This window comes from Choloepus didactylus, chromosome 11, assembly GCF_015220235.1.
Source record: "Choloepus didactylus isolate mChoDid1 chromosome 11, mChoDid1.pri, whole genome shotgun sequence".
Classification (NCBI taxonomy): domain Eukaryota; kingdom Metazoa; phylum Chordata; class Mammalia; order Pilosa; family Megalonychidae; genus Choloepus; species Choloepus didactylus.
Genome location: NC_051317.1, coordinates 2,560,021 through 2,577,667, shown reverse-complemented (window position 1 = coordinate 2,577,667; position 17,647 = coordinate 2,560,021). Strand labels below are relative to the sequence as shown.

The 17,647-nt window shown below is 40.5% G+C and overlaps 1 protein-coding gene across 1 annotated transcript in view; it reads left to right on the top strand.

Annotated features, from left to right (window-relative positions):
* DOCK2 (dedicator of cytokinesis 2) overlaps positions 1-17,647 on the top strand; it is a 431,071-nt gene that overhangs the window by 169,489 nt on the left and 243,935 nt on the right. Inside the window, exon 26 of the mRNA XM_037798794.1 lies at positions 4,369-4,517. Coding sequence (XP_037654722.1) covers positions 4,369-4,517 — 149 coding nt within the window. The remainder of the gene's footprint in view (positions 1-4,368; positions 4,518-17,647) is intronic.

Here is a 17,647-nt window from a genome sequence, read left to right as displayed (position 1 = left end):
AAACTTGGCCTCGATTCATTCCACAGCTCTGTTTTCTGGCCATTTCTAACTGAATGAGCATCACCCACCGGCCTCTTCCAGGAGGTAAAAGCACTTGGTTTACTCTCATCTACTAAAATCTGCTTCTTACCTCTGTTGATTCTGGTTATTTACCCCAGTTAAACTCCAGGATCCCCTTCCATCCCAGAATATGACTGGTACACAGAGAGCCCTCAGTGTATGTAGCTGAGTGACTGAGTGAATGGATTAACCCTTTATCTGCCTTCACAGGCCTCCTTCCTGAAGGTCCCAGTGATCCCATTTTAAATGGGGAGAGTTTTTTTTTTTTTTTAATTCATTTGATTCAGATATATTCACATACCATGCAGTCATACAAAACAAAGCGTACATTCGATCGTTCACAGTACCATTACACAGTTGTGCATTCATCACCAAAATCAATCCCTGACACCTTCATTACCACACACACAAAAACAACAAGAATAAAAATTAAAGTGAAAAAGAGCAATTAAAGTAAAAAAGAACACTGGGTGCCTTTATTTGTTTGTTTCCTTCCCCATTTTTCTACTCATCCATCCATAAACTAGACAAAGAGGAGTGTGGTCCTTATGGCTTTCCCAATCACATTGTCACCCCTCATAAACTAGATTTTTATACAATCATCTTCAAGATTCATGGGTTCTGTGTTGTAGTTTGATAGTTTCAAGTATTTACTGCTAGCTACTCCAATTCACTAGAACCTAAAAAGGGTTGTCTATATTGTGCGTAAGAGTGCCCACCAGAGTGACCTCTCGGCTCCTTTTGGAATCTCTCAGCCACTGAAGCTTATTTCATTTCCTTTCACATCCCCCTTTTGGTCAAGAAGATGTTCTCCATCCCATGATGCCAGGTCTAGATTCCTCCCCGGGAGTCATATTCCACGTTGCCAGGGAGATTCACGCCCCTGGGCGTCTGATCCCACGTAGGGGGGAGGGCAGTGATTTCACCTGCCAAGTTGGCTTAGGTAGAGAGAGGGCCACATCTGAGCAACAGAGGCATTCAGGAGGAGGCTCTTAGGCACAATTATAGGGAGGCCTAGCCTCTCCTTTGCAGCAACGGTCTTAAATGGGGAGAGTTTTAAATGATTTTTAATCTTGAGTCACAAAAGGATCTTTTACACCTTAAAACATTGTAAGTCTTCTTCTTATACTTTAATGTCAGGACAATGGACCACTCTCAATATGTTTTCTACCTTCTAGCATCAGATCTTATCAAATTTTTAGATTCAGCAGTAGTGATTTCTCACTACATTTTTCACTGTGGCAGAAACCAAGAATCTGAGTGTGGAAACCCACCACCTTCATTCTTATTGTCATTGCCTGGGCTACTGGAATGACATCCTCAAAGGCCTCTGCCCTCTGGTCTTTGCCTCCTGCAGCTGCTCTACACACTGCAATGAAATTAATCTCCTTAAAAATTCATCTTTTGTGACTGCATCTTTTGCCTAGAGGACTGTGGGACGGCAGTACTTTTTGTTGCATTTCAGAATTTCTTTCTAAATATCCCTTACTTATTTTACATGCAGAATTAATTTTTTTGAGGAGGAAGACTTTATAATATTTACCTAACAGTAGAGAATGCACAGTTTTTATCTTCTGGTTGGGTTCAATTATGTGACATCAGTGACAGCAGAATCAGGAAGCTAAGTATCATAAATTTTGTCAGGTTATTCACCTTCCGGTACCCACAAGTTTACAACTTCAAATGGCCTTGTGTAAATTTTCACAACAAGCATTCTAACATGTACAATTTCCTTTAACCAACAACGAGTTTCAAAGTTACAAGTTAACATCCTTTGGAAGATAATTTTTTAAACAAGCTTCTGAACATTGCAGGAAATTTCTTTTCCTCTCTTCACAAATAGACAAAATATTCTTTAAAAATAAGCAAAAACTCAATTTATGGTGATGAGATGTGGGCTAGTTACAGATTTCACTTAAATGTTTTGGTAATTGCTATGTAAATATTCTCCAACCTTCTCCCATATCTGTCTAAACAAAGCCTAATGTCTAGCCCAGTTCTTTATAGCCTCAAAAGTCCTTAGGCCAACAATTTCTCATTAAGTACCATTATATCTAGTCCATAATTTCATTTGTAATTCTAAGCAAAGCTGAATTAGAGTTTTTGGAGCCTATAGTTTCCTATTTCCATGGAACTATAACCTAATACCTCCCCATTGCATTTAAGAACTTTCCTTTTGAATGTTATCTCCCATTCTGCTTACAATAGAATATTTGACTTACCTTAAATCTATGCACTCTAAATTGCTTTCTGTTCTCTAAGTCCCCATTTTCCTATAGCAGTGTTATGCACTTGTCAGGGACCATCTCAAATGCCACCTCTTACCATTCATTCAACCAAGATTTGCTGAGTCTACTATGAGCCAGTACGATGATACTAGGCACCTGAGATTTAGTCCCATGTGCATGGGACTGACAATGTAGTGAGATAAATGGACATTAATCAATCACACTAATTAGGATTTAATTATAACTGATACTTGTGCTTTGGGATAGGAGACACAATTCTCTGAAAGCCTATAAAGTCTTCCATGAACCTTATAACCAGAGATCATTTCTCCTTTATGAAGCCCCGTGGTGTTTTTTGACTATACCATTTGGGATTCTTTGGTCGCAAGCAACAGAAGTGAACCCTGGTAAATTTTAAAAATTCAAATGTATTTGGCAGATAGGCAGTGGTTCATAGAATCAAAGGAAAAGCTGGGGAACCCGACATCACAGAGGAGTGACCCAGAACAGCTCTGGAGTATATGCAAGCAGGCACCCGCTGCAGCCTCGTCAGGGCTTTTCTGTGGAGACAGCAAGCTCCTGGAGACACTGTATTCTCTGAAGAGTGGTTAAGAGTACAGGCTCTGCAGGCAGACTGGATCCATCCCTTACTAGCTGTGTACCCCTGGGAAAATACTAATGTACTTCAGCGAAGTGGGGAAGTATCTCCCTCACGGAGTCACTGGGAGAATTAGCTGAGGTAGTTCATGTCAGATACTTAAAATAGTACTGGGATGTTGTAAGCACTCAATATATAGCAGCAATGTCAGAAATTGCTATTCTTCAATTTCCCTTGAGATTCAAATTTCAGGAGGCCATCCTAATTTGGAACCGAAGGAGGGCAGGGCCCTTTATGAGAGTTCCCCCAGAATTATGTCCCATAGTGGGGTGGTTCCCCAGAATGGAATTGGGTATTGTGCCAAAAGATGGGAGTGGGGATGCTTGGGCTACAGAACAAGAGATAGCTGCTACCTGTTCCCACCTGTATCTTACTCTATCTTCTGCCATTGTTCTTTATTTTCTTCACTTGTTACCTTTGTCAGATTTTAAGCACCTAATGGGCAAGAGTAATATCTGATTTCTTTACCTCCAGCTCAGTGCCTTCCACATCAAGGATGTTCAAAACCAATTTGTTGGATTGAAATAAAATGAAATCCAGTGTATATGATTCACATCCTTGTTCAAGCAGCATCTAGGTGTGGATGGCTAGAAAAATATTTGGATTTTTTCTTTTGGTCCCTTAAAGTTTGTTATTTTCAAGGGAAGTATGGAGACAAAGCTGTATAGGGTGTCAGAAATTTTGAGGATGTTCCCAGCAATATCAAGAGTAATATGCTTCTCTGCAAACATTTTAGTTTATTTAAAATGAAATCCAATGTATACAAGGATGCAAGTAGAGAACTGTTCATTTTCATACTGTTTGCACTAGTGAAAAACGCCCATTATTGGAGGTATGGCTAAATAAACTAATATATCTGTAATAGAGGATGCTGTAAAATAGTTAAAAATAATTCCATTGATCCCTGTATGTGGTAATATAGAAAGCACTCTAAGATGTATTGGTGAGTGAAAAAAATGAAGTGCAGAGCAATATATCCAGCAGTGTCCTCTTACGTAAAAATGAAACAAAAATCTAATGGCATTGTATTTTATACATATATATGTATGTAGGTATATGTAGAATCATCTAAAAAGATCTTGAAGGTTTATATGCGGTGATGATATGTCATACTAATATGAAAGACAAAATCAAAATGATATTGTGTATTTTATACTGATATCTTTATATTTATATGTATAAATATGTAGAATAAAGTGATAGTGGTTGCCTTTGGGGATGGTGGAGGGGAGAGAGGGAGTTGAATTGTGAATGGTGTTCTAAGGAAATATTAACCAAATCTTTAATACTTAATTTTTTATAAGGAGAATGTATTTAAGCATTATTACTTATGAAAAATTATCTAAACATTTTTTAAAAAGAGAGAAACAAAACAAAGTGAAAAAGAGGAAGCCTAACCCCTCTGAACTGCCTTTGTTCCAGAATGCCGGGACATTCTGCTTCCTGTCATCACCAAAGAACTGAAGGAGCTGCTGGAACAGAGGGAGGAGATGCAGCACCAGGTCCTGGAGAAGAAGTACTGCATCCAACTGCTCAACAGCATTTTGGAGGTCCTCAGCTGTCAGGATGCGGTGAGTCCTCAAGATGATGTAGATGTCCTGGAATCAGACTAGAACTGAGTTGATTAAGTTCTAAAATATTGATGCTGATGAATAGCAGTTGAAGTCTAAAGATAAAAGGCAACAACTTGCCCAGCAGGCCTTCTTTTCCAGTGACTCACCTTCATCGCTGTGAAAGATGGCTCGGGAGTTGGAATTAAGCATGTAGCATGTTGTTACCATATTTCTTGTTGGAAGGCTCTCTCAGGGTGTAGGTGTGGACATTATTGCAGACTTTTGGCTGACTTGTCTATTGACTCAAACCATGCTTTGCAGGAGTGGAAAGGGACATTTCTTATGCCTATAAGCCAAGAAAACCCTCTTATCTGCTTTCTTAGATGACTTATTTGGGTTTTGTTTCTCCAGTTATTTCCAATCACAGTGAAAATGGTTAAGATTCTTTTTCTGGTGAGCAGATTGCCCAGGCTCATGGTCCACAGATAGGGCTAGGAGTGGGGTCATAGTAGGGGGATGGCTGTGGAGCCAATGGCTATTTGGTAGACATCTTTCAGAAATTAAGGTAGGGTTGGAACCAAAAGCAAGTTCCGAAGGAAGCATCAGCCTCAGTGGGAGTAAGTGGAGGGCTTCCAAAAGGGAGGGTCTGCAGAAGGCCATAAGCAAAATGGGGTGGTGATAGTGGTAAAAATTGAGAGGCAATGAGTACAGACAAGCCTAGAATTCTTAAGACTCAGAGGAGGGAGATAAGGGTTCTTGATGTCAACTCAGCTTCCTTCAGCAACTCCATCCTTGTTCTTGAGTAATGTCCAAGAGGGTCTCTTCCTCTGGATGGCCTTGAATTCAGAAGACTATGTAGACCCAAACAACCAATAAATATTTTCTAAGTAGTTGTGTGAATATTCCCTTTCTCTCTCTCTCCTCCCTAGAAAATCCTCCTAGGACAGCTCTCAGATGAACTCTATCCAGGATTGACTATAGTTAGAAAACTCTGTGGAACAATATTCCTTCACCTCTCCTATCCCATAGCCAACCATTACTATTGATCTCCATGTGTGATGCTTCCCTTCTGTTCCTTTCTTTCGAATCCTAACATCCAAGTAAAGCTTTTTCTCATCTCATTCCTGAGTAAATGCACTAGTTTGCTTCATTCATTCAGAAATACCTGTGATGCACCAGGCACATGCTGGCCATTGAGGATACAAAGGCATGGTCTCTTTCCTCAAGAAAATCTTTATAGACATGAATATAAGCAATTGCAATGTGATATAAAGGCTATAATTTCAATATATTCTAGGGGTACTGGAGCTACAAAGGACGTGTGTGTGGGTATGCATATAGCCCTTTTGTCCAGGAAGTTTTCATAAAGGAGGCGAAGCTTCATCTGGATTTCCAAGGGTGAATAATTAATGACCCAGCTGTTGATTTATTTGCTGTATTCTAGGCACTGTGCTAAATGCATTCTCTTCTTTCTCTCTCCTCACCCTGATCCTAGCTGCTGAGGATTATTACTCCCATTGTACAGATGGAGAAATTGAAATTGATACTTAATTAATATTCAGGGCCAGGAAGCAAATAAATAAATAAATAAATAAATAAATGAATGAATGAATAAATAAATAAAAAGAGCCAAACTTCAAACCCAGATTGGTCAGACTCCAAAGTCTGTGTAACCATGTGATCTCTGTTTTCCTTCCCATATTCATCCTCATTTCATGGAGAGGGAGTATAATATGCAAAAGCTTGGATACCTAAAATTCACTCTGGTGATAATGCTAATGATGATGGTGTTGTTTCCATAAATACATGCATTAGACAGTTGTTAGGCTAGTTCCAGTCTTTACTATATGATGTTTTAATATTTTTTTTAAGGGAGAGTAATATTTTTTTTAAGGGAGAGTTTGGTCTTACATCTCTTATAGTGTAGGGACAAGAGAGTTAACCTATAATTTCTGCAGAAAAGAATGTTACTGCTCCCTGTTGAAAGCCAGTTTGCAATGTTTCTTACACTTGAGTAAAGCTCATATCTCTTTTTCCCCTTAATGGAGAAAAGTCATGGATACTTGGTAATATGCCAGTGGACCCCAGGTTAAGGAACAGAGGTTTTAGGGCTCACTGCCAAGTTCCTGATTTGGGTTCACAGTGCATAGTTCACTTGTGTAGCGAGGTGGTGGGACTCTGGCCATCCCAGGGGAATGGCCTCCTGGTGTTCTATCCTGTCAAGCGATCATCACTTTGCACATTCAGTAACACCAGAGGCTGGTGAGAAGAGGCTGCTGTCTCACACACCCTTCGTACTTAGGGCTTCAGAGTTGAGGCATGAGTGGGAGGCTCTGAGGAACCCTTGGGGATTGTGGCATCTGGACTTGAGTTGTATGGGAGGTATGTTGTCACTCTTTACTGCCCCCGAGTACGTTGCTTTTTTGATGAATTCTGACTGTGGGGACCATCCTACCCCTTGTCCAGGGAGAGCAAAACTGTCTTTGCTGAAAGTTATTAAATACTATTTTTGGCATTTAGTTTGATACAAAATTCTGATTGTTTTGGCGAGCTTCACATCTAACCTCACCAGCTCAAAGATGGAGTTCTCTCCTCTTCTCAAAAGCTTCTTCTTCCGGGAAGGAGACTCATTCTGTAGCCATTATTACTTTGAGCTAAACAGAAAATCAGCAAGTCCCAATGTGTCTAATCTACATCTCTCTTGCTTTGCTATGTGGTGGCTCTCAATGCTGTCTGCACGTTCACATCACCTGGGGAGTTTTTTAATGACAGCATTGCATAGGTGTCACTCCCAGGTATTCTGATCTAATTGGTGGGGTTGACTGGGGCAACACTATGAGAAGTTTACCCAGGGATTCGAACAGTCAGCCAGGTAGAGAACCACAGCTCCAGTGCAGAGGGCCTCAAATCTGAACTTGGGTCAGTCACCTGGAGGAGCTGTTAAAGCACAGATTGCAGGGTTTTACCCCAGACTTCTGATCATGAGGTCGGGCTGGGAGTGGAGTGGGGTGTTAAGAATTTATTATTTTAAGTTCCCAGGTGATATTGATGCCGCTGGTTCAGGGACCACACTTTAAAAGCCACTGCTAGAACGTGACCTATTTTTTTTCTTCTTCAGTATTTATCGGGAACAGAACAGCTGGGCTCAGCCTCACTCCTTTCCCTTCTTAATTTAAGAGCCCTCTCTCGTCTATAATCAAGCATCTTCCAATCAAGCCATAAAAGGACAAAGTCTTCACATAAATTCATTTGTGCTCATGCTCGTAAATTCATGTTCATCTGGTGGTGGCGACATGGCCTGTGCAAAGATCCAGCCTTTAAAACTCCAGGCCATCAGAAGTGCTGTGTGGTTTCTATTGGCACTAACTTCTCAAAATTGGAAATGTTGAAGAAAACTCATTTAAAAAAGCGGCCCACATAAAGATCCTGGATTTTTCTTCCCGTTGTTTGGATCCTCTCTACTGACAAGCATATAGCCACTTTTTACCTGCTCTTAGTAGGCACCATTGAACACCCCTCCACCCAACCCAGGCATGGAATATGTCCACTTACTGGAACCATTGCCCAGAGGTTCAACCACACGAGGAAATTTAGCAATTGCAGTGCAGGATGCCAGCCTTCTGCTTGGAGGGCATTGTGCATTTGGGGGATGGGAAAGGATGCTTGTCTTCAATTGACTGTCATTGTTTAGGTAATTACAGCCCACCACTGCAGGCCTGGCACGAGGAAGCGATGTTTCCCTGTTATTACCTTATTCATTGCAACGCCGGGTGGCATATGACTCAGGGGAGGATGCCTGCCTCAGCATGGCGGTTGATATTTTTTTAATGATAGTGTTAAAGTCTCTCACCCAGTTTGCCAGAGTTGCACTTAGCATATGAAAGGGACAGGCTCAGGTGAAGGATAAAAGGCTTGACTTCTGGCTCTATTAACTCCATTTCCCTCCCTCACTGAGCAAGTTTAGGCATCAACTCCAGTTACTTTGAAAGGCAGTTTCACACTGGCTTCTTTCTGTGGCTCGCCGGCTGCTGAGCAACTCATAAAATTTAATTTTGTGCCAGACCCAGAGGGAATTGGTTTTTCCCTTCTTGAAACAGGGTTTTTGTTTTTATGTTTCATTCCTCTAAGAGAAAGGTGAGTCATGAGTTTGTACCCTGCTTAGCAATCATGTAGTGGGCAAAGATGACGCCGATTTCTGAGGAGGAAATGGTGGTGTTTGACTCTGAACCTTGGAACCACGGAGCCAGGGAATGCACAGGAATCAGCTTTTTGTTTAGTTTGAGTGCATTGATTAAATCCGGGGGGTTTTACCGAGGTACTGTATTTAGTTTGGAACATTTCCGGGTTTCTGATATTTTCACTCGTCAGCTTAGACATTGGCAAGGAGGGCTTTTGCTCCGGTAGATTCTCCTGCCTGGAATGCCCTTCCCAATTCCCACTCCTTCTATAACGTGAAATTCAAAACTCCTTTTAGGTTCTGCTCAGATCATACTTCCTTTTTGAGGTCTTCTCAATTCCATTCCCACTTCCTCCCCCAGGTAGAATCAAGGGCTTCCCTCTCCTTGTTTTCCTAACAGTGTGTTCAGACTCAGTGCTTTGTGTTACACTCTCCTGCATGCATCCCCTTAGCAGGCTTTGAGCACGGAAGCTCAAGAGAGCAAGCCTACACTTTCATCTCACCCCTTGCCAGTCTCACCTCGACTCTCCATGCCGCCACGCCACTAAAATTCTTTCAGTTCCTCAAACGTGCCACCTTTTCTCACTTCTGGGTTGCTGTGCATGCTGTTTGTACTGCCTGGAATGCATTTGCCTCCACTCTTTGCCTTGCTAAATCTTACCTAACGTTGAGAAGCAGATTAAATGTCGCTCTCCACGGGAAGCCTTCTCTAACCCTCTCTTGTGATCCTGGGAGCAGCTTGTGCTTGCTCTGTCATAGCTTCTGCTTTGGAACTGGGAATGCCTTAAGGACAGAAAACAATTGTATCTGCATTTGCAGCTTTCCTTCTTCCCTTATCCACCCCAGCACAATGCCCGGCTCATGAAGCTATCTGCTGAAGGAATGAATAAATCAATGTCTATGACTGCCCCAAATCAATATCTGGGCATGATTTCTCCCTGGAGTATCCTGCTATGAGTGCTAGTAGGATATTCCCTTCTTCTTTTTGCCTTTCTTGAACCTCTGGTGCAGAGAGTTCAAATTAGTCACACTCCATAGTTCATGACACACCACCCTCATTGGCCTGTGCAAGGTCCTCCCTTATTGTGCGTGCATGTGTGTGTCTGTGTGTGTGTATTTATGACCTTTTGTCTCCACCTCTCACTTCCATTCCCCTACTTCCCCTTTCTGTTCTGGGTGATCAGTCTAATGTGTTGAATATGTGTGTGTGGTTTGGGTGCATGTACTTTTTAACACACAAACACGCACACATGCACATACACACTCATGCCCCTTCCTTGAAGAGGATCAGACACTGACAGCAAAGGCACATTAACATTTTCAGCCCTGACAAAAGGGCCCTATGGGTGGGGAAGGAAATGTGGCATGCCTGGGGTAATCCCTTCCTCTGACCTGCCTTATGCGAAAGAACCAGACCCTGCTAGTCTGTGCTTGGGTGTCTTCTTCTCGATGTATGTTTCCTGTGGCCACTCTAAGATCTGGACTCTCTGATGATCCCAGGCATCCTCCCTGCTGCAGGTTTGAAGGGAGGCTGCTACTGCTTCTTTACATTACCATGTAATTCCCAGGAATCAATACTATTGTGCAAAAGCAGCAGGATTTTCTTCTAACCCTTGTGCACCCTGTATTTCAAATGAAAGACAGGGAGGTAAGGCTTACAGAAATTCTTTTGTCTATGGTGCATTCTAAACAGAGAACAGCTAATTAAGTCTAAAGCTTAGAGCTGAAATGGATAAGAAGCTTTTACTTTTGGCTGTGTCCAAGGCCATTCTGTTTTTAAGCCCTGTTCTTTCTCTGACTTCCATGGTGTTAAATATGCTATTCTTAGGCCAATGGAATGGCTTTCGGTGGATGGTGACAGACTTATACTTAAGCAGCACCTCTTAACCTGCGAAGTGCTTCCTCTTACATCACTTTTTGTTTGTTTGTGTTTATGTCTACCTCCATATTTTTTTTTTTTCATTTTTTAACTTTTAATTTTGAAAGACAGTAATTTTTCCATGTTCTGAGATCAGTTTAAGATTTCTCTTCTGGCTTCTTTATTTATTTATTTATTTATTTATTTATTTATTTATTTATTTTTTAATCTTCATTTTATTGAGATATATTCACATACCACGCAGTCATACAAAACAAATCGTACTTTCGATTGTTTACAGTACCATTACATAGTGGTACATTCATCACCCAAATCAATCCCTGACACCTTCATTAGCACACACACAAAAATAACAAGAATAATAATTAGAGTGAAAAAGAGCAATTGAAGTAAAAAAGAACACTGGGTACCTTTGTCTGTTTGTTTCCTTCCCCTATTTTTCTACTCATCCATCCATAAACTAGACAAAGTGGAGTGTGGTCCTTATGGCTTTCCCAATCCCATTGTCACCCCTCATAAGCTACATTTTTATACAACTGTCTTCGAGATTCATGGGTTCTGGGTTGTAGTTTGATAGTTTCAGGTATCCACCACCAGCTACCCCAATTCTTTAGAACCTAAAAAGGGTTGTCTAAAGTGTGCGTAAGAGTGCCCACCAGAGTGACCTCTCGGCTCCTTTTGGAATCTCTCTGCCACTGAAGCTTATTTCATTTCCTTTCACATCCCCCTTTTGGTCAAGAAGATGTTCTCCGTCCCACGATGCCAGGTCTACATTCCTCCCCGGGAGTCATATTCCACGTTGCCAGGGAGATTCACTCCCCTGGGTGTCTGATCCCACGTAGGGGGGAGGGCAGTGATTTCACCTTTCAAGTTGGCTTAGCTAGAGAGACAGGGCCACATCTGAGCAACAAAGAGGCATTCGGGAGGAGGCTCTTAGGCACAACCATAGGGAGGCCTAGCCTCTCCTTTGCAGCAACCGTCTTCCCAAGGGTAAAACCTGTGGTAGAGGGCTCAACCCATCAAACCACCAGTCCCCTATGTCTGTGGTCATGTTAGCAACCATGGAGGTGGGGTAGGCGAATACCCCTGCATTCTCCACAGGCTCCTCAAGGGGGCACTGCATCTTTTTTTTTCCTTGTTTTTTTTTTTTTTTTTTTAACTTTCCCTTCTTTTTTAAATCAACTGTATGAAAAAAAAGTTAAAAAGAAAACAAACATACAATAAAAGAACATTTCAAAGAGACCATAACAAGGGAGTAAGAAAAAGACAACTAACCTAAGATAACTGCTTAACTTCCAACATGTTCCTACTTTACCCCAAGAAAGTTACCTAATATAGCAACATTTCTGTGAACTTGTTCCTACTATATCCATCAGAAATTAACAGACCATAGTCATTCCTGGGCATCCCCAGAACGTTAAATAGCTTATCTGTTCTTCTTGGATTATTGTTCCCCCTTCCTTAATTGCTCTCTATTGCTAGTTCCCTACATTCTACATTATAAGCCATTTGTTTTAAATTTTTCAAAGTTCACATTAGTGGTAGCATATAATATTTCTCTTTTTGTGCCTGGCTTATTTCGCTCAGCATTATGTCTTCAAGGTTCATCCATGTTGTCATATGTTTCACCAGATCGTTCCTTCTTACTGCCGCGTAGTATTCCATCGTGTGTATATACCACATTTTATTTATCCACTCATCTGTTGAAGGACATTTGGGTTGTTTCCATCTCTTGGCAATTGTGAATAATGCTGCTATGAACATTGGCGTGCAGATATCTGTTCGTGTCACTGCTTTCCGATCTTCCGGGTATATACCGAGAAGTGCAATCGCTGGATCGAATGGTAACTCTGTATCTAGTTTTCTAAGGAACTGCCAGACTGACTTCCAGAGTGGCTGAACCATTATACAGTCCCACCAACAATGAATAAGAGTTCCAATTTCTCCACATCCCCTCCAGCATTTGTAGTTTCCTGTTTGTTTAATGGCAGCCATTCTAACCGGTGTTAGATGGTATCTCATTGTGGTCTTAATTTGCATCTCTCTAATAGCTAGTGAAGCTGAACATTTTTTCATGTGTTTCTTGGCCATTTGTATTTCCTCTTCAGAGAACTGTCTTTTCATATCTTTTGCCCATTTTATAATTGGGCTGTCTGTACTATTGTCATTGAGTTGTAGGATTTCTTTATATATGCAAGATATCAGTCTTTTGTCAGATACATGGTTTCCAAAAATTTTTTCCCATTGAGTTGGCTGCCTCTTTACCTTTTTGAGAAATTCCTTTGAGGTGCAGAAACTTCTAAGCTTGAGGAGTTCCCATTTATCTATTTTCTCTTTTGTTGCTTGTGCTTTGGGTGTAAAGTCTAGGAAGTGGCCGCCTAATACAAGGTCTTGAAGATGTTTTCCTACATTATCTTCTAGGAGTTTTATGGTACTTTCTTTTATATTGAGATCTTTGGTCCATTTTGAGTTAATTTTTGTGTAGGGTGTGAGGTAGGGGTCCTCTTTCATTCTTTTGGATATGGATATCCAACTCTCCCAGCCCCATTTGTTGAAAAGACCATTATGGCTCAGTTCAGTGACTTTGGGGGCCTTATCAAAGATCAGTCGGCCATAGATCTGAGGGTCTATCTCTGAATTCTCAATTCGATTCCATTGATCTATATGTCTATCTTTGTGCCAGTACCATGCTGTTTTGGCAGCTGTGGCTTTATAATAAGCTTCAAAGTCAGGGAGTTTAAGTCCTCCCACTTCGTTTTTCTGTTTTAGAGTGTCCTTAGCAATTCGAGGCATCTTCCCTTTCCAAATAAATTTGATAACTAGCTTTTCCAAGTCTGCAAAGTAGTTTGTTGGAATTTTGATTGGGATTGCATTGAATCTGTAGATGAGTTTGGGTAGAATTGACATCTTAATGACGTTTAGCCTTCCTATCCATGAACATGGAATATTTTTCCATCTTTTAAGGTCCCCTTCTATTTCTTTTAGTAGAGTTATGTAGTTTTCTTTGTATAGGTCTTTTACGTCTTTGGTTAAGTTTATTCCTAGGTACTTGATTTTTTTAGTTGCTATTGAAAATGGTATCTTTTTCTTGAGTGTCTCTTCAGTTTGTTCATTTCTAGCATATAGAAACATTACTGACTTATGTGCATTAACCTTGTATCCCGCTACTTTGCTAAATTTGTTTATTAGCTCTAGTAGGTGTATCGTAGATTTCTCAGGGTTTTCTAGATATAAGATCATATCATCTGCAAACAATGACAGTTTTACTTCTTCTTTTCCAATTTGGATGCCTTTTATTTCTTTGTCTTGCCAGATTGCCCTGGCTAGCACTTCCAGCACAATGTTGAATAACAGTGGTGACAGCGGGCATCCTTGTCTTGTTCCTGATCTTAGGGGGAAGGCTTTCAGTCTCTCACCATTGAGTTCTATGCTGGCTGTGGGTTTTTCATATATGCTCTTTATCATGTTGAGGAAGTTTCCTTCAATTCCTACCTTTTGAAGTGTTTTTATCAAAAAGGGATGTTGGATTTTGTCAAATGCTTTTTCAGCATCTATTGAGATGATCAATTGATTTTTCCCTTTCGAGTTTTTAATGTGTTGTAATACATTGATTGATTTTCTTATGTTGAACCATCCTTGCATGCCTGGAATAAACCCCACTTGGTCATGGTGTATGATTTTTTTAATGTGTCTTTGGATTCGATTTGCAAGTATTTTGTTGAGGATTTTTGCATCTATATTCATTAGGGAGATTGGCCGGTAGTTTTCCTTTTTTGTAGCATCTTTGCCTGGTTTTGGTATTAGATTGATGTTAGCTTCATGAAATGAGTTAGGTAGTGTTCCATTTTCTTCAATGTTTTGAAGAGTTTGAGTAAGATTGGTGTCAGTTCTTTCTGGAAAGTTTGGTAGAATTCCCCTGTGAAGCCATCTGGCCCTGGGCATTTATTTGTGGGAAGATTTTTGATGACTGATTGGATCTCTTTGCTTGTGATGGGTTGGTTGAGGTCTTCTATTTCTTCTCTGGTCAGTCTAGGTTGTTCATATGTTTCCAGGAAATTGTCCATTTCCTCTACATTATCCAGTTTGTTGCCATACAGTTGTTCATAGTATCCTCTTATAATTTTTTTAATTTCTTCAGGATCTGCAGTTATGTCACCTTTTTCATTCATTATTTTGTTTATATGGGTCTTCTCTCTTTTTGATTTTGTCAGTCTAGCTAGGGGCTTGTCAATCTTGTTGATCTTCTCAAAGAACCAACTTTTGGTGATATTTATCCTCTCTATTGTTTTTTTGTTCTCTATGTCATTTATTTCTGATTTAATCCTTGTTATTTCTTTTCTTGTACTTGGTTTAGGATTGGTTTGCTGTTCATTTTCTAGCTTCTTCAGTTGATCCATTAGTTCTTTGATTTTGGCTCTTTCTTCCTTTTTAATATATGCATTTAGTGCTATAAATTTCCCCCTCAGCACTGCTTTTGCTGCATCCCATAGGTTTTGGTATGTTGTGTTCTCATTTTCATTCGTCTCTATATATTTAGCAATTTCTCTTGCTATTTCTTCTTTAACCCACTGATTGTTTAGGAGTGTGTTGTTTAACCTCCAGGTATTTGTGAATTTTCTAAGTCTCTGATGGTTATTGACTTCTAATTGTATTCCATTGTGGTCAGAGAATGTGCTTTGAATAATTTCAATCTTTTTAAATTTACTGAGGCTTGTTTTATGTCCCAGCATATGATCTATTCTGGAGAAAGTTCCATGAGCACTAGAAAAGTATGTGTATCCTGGTGATTTGGGATGTAATGTCCTGTATATGTCTGTTAAATCTAATTCATTTATCATATTGTTTAGGTTTTCCATTTCCTTATTAGTCTTCTGTCTGGTTGATCTATCTATAGGAGAGAGTGATGTGTTGAAGTCTCCCACAATTATTGTGGAAACATCAATTGCTTCCTTTAGTTTTGCCAGTGTTCTCTCATGTATTTTGTGGCACCTTGATTGGGTGCATAGACATTTACGATTGTTATTTCTTCATGCTGAATTGCCCCTTTTATTAGTATGTAGTGGCCTTCTTTGTCTCTCAAAACATCCCTGCATTTGAAGTCTATTTTATCTGAGATTAATATTGCTACACCTGCTTTCTTTTGGCTGTAGCTTGCATGAAATATTTTTTCCCATCCTTTCACTTTCAGTTTCTTTGTGTCCCTGTGTCTAAGATGAGTCTCTTTTATGCAACATATTGATGGTTCATTTTTTTTTGATCCATTCTGCGAATCTATATCTTTTAATTGGGGAGTTTAATCCATTTACATTCAACGTTATAACCGTGAAGGCATTTCTTGAATCAGCCATCTTATCCTATGGTTTATGTTTGTCATATTTTTCCCCTCTGTCTATTAATATCCTTTATTGTACCCATACCGAATCTCTTTAGTACTGAACCTTTCTCCAAGTCTCTCTGTCCTTTCTTTGTTTCTCTGTCTGTAGGGCTCCCTTTAGTATCTCCAGTAGGGCAGGTCTATTGTTAGCAAATTCTCTCAGCATTTGTTTGTCTGTGAAAAATTTAAGCTCTCCCTCAAATTTGAAGGAGAGCTTTGCTGGATAAAGTATTCTTGGCTGGAAATTTTTCTCACTCAGTATTTTAAATATATCGTGCCACTGCCTTCTCGCCTCCATGGTGGCTGCTGAGTAGTCAGTACTTAGTCTTATGCTGTTTCCTTTGTATGTGGTGAATTGCTTTTCTCTTGCTGCTTTCAGAACTTGCTCCTTCTCTTCTGTGTTTGACAGTGTGATCAGTAAATGTCTCGGAGTGTGTTTATTTGGATTTATTCTATTTGTGGTTCGCTGAGCATTTATGATTTGTGTATTTATGTTGTTTAGAAGATTTGGGAAGTTTTCCCCAACAATTTCTTTGAATACTCTTCCTAGACCTTTACCCTTTTCTTCCCCTTCTGGGACACCAATGAGTCTTATATTTGGACGTTTCATATTATCTATCATATCCCTGAGGTCCATTTCGATTTTTTCAATTTTTTTCCCCATTCTTTCTTTTATGCTTTCATTTTCCATTCTGTCATCTTCGAGGTCACTGATTCGTTGTTCAACTTCCTCTAGTCTTGTACTATGAGTGTCCAGAATCTTTTTAATTTGGTCAACAGTTTCTTTAATTTCCATAAGATCATCCATTTTTTTATTTAGTCTTGCAATGTCTTCTTTATGCTCTTCTAGGGTCTTCTTGATTTCCTTTGTCTCCCGTACTATGGTCTCATTGTTCATCTTTAGTTCTTTGAGTAGCTGCTCTAGGTGCTGTGTCTCTTCTGATCTTTTGATTTGGGTGCTTGGGCTTGGGTTATCCATATCGTCTGGTTTTTTCATATGCTTTATAATTTTCTGTTGTTTTTGGCCTCGTGGCATTTGCTGAACTTGATAGGGTTCTTTTAGGATTTGTAGACCAATTGAAGTCCTTATCTCTAATTTCAGATCTACAGCTTCGTGGAGTACACTTTTTCTAACTAACCAGCAGGTGGCGTCCACGAGCCACCTGTTCTCCACAAGCCAGTTCTCCCCTGTTTAGCCTTTTTGGTGAGTGGGGGAGTGAGTCTTGTGGGGTCCAATTGGTGTACCAAGCTTGCGTGTGTAGTTGGTGTTGCCTGCCCTGTATATGGGGTGTGTTTCTGGGCAGTCAGGGAGGGGGGGGTGGCTCTAACAATCAAATCTCCCTGGTGATCCTAGAGTTTTAAAGCTGCTGCAATAGTCTAATCCTTCAGTTCAGTCCTGCCACAGTTTGTCTCTGCCACTGACCCACAAGTCCTTGGTATTGGCGTATGGCTCCTGAGACTTGCAAGTGGGCCCCTCTTCCAGGCCGTGCACCCCGGGTCCTCTGTTGAGGGATGACTGTGCTATGTCACAGGTGAGTGCCGTCCCCCCAGGGCAGTTCTGGGCTGCTGGGCTGTGTAGGGAGGCTCCCAGTCTGCTGAAATGATGGCTGAATGGGGCTTTGTTAATTCACACTGCTCTACCTTCCCAGCTCTGGGACAATCAGCTGAGGTTGCAGGGAAGGCTAATGTCCACGCCCAGTTTTGTGGTGTGTGCCTGT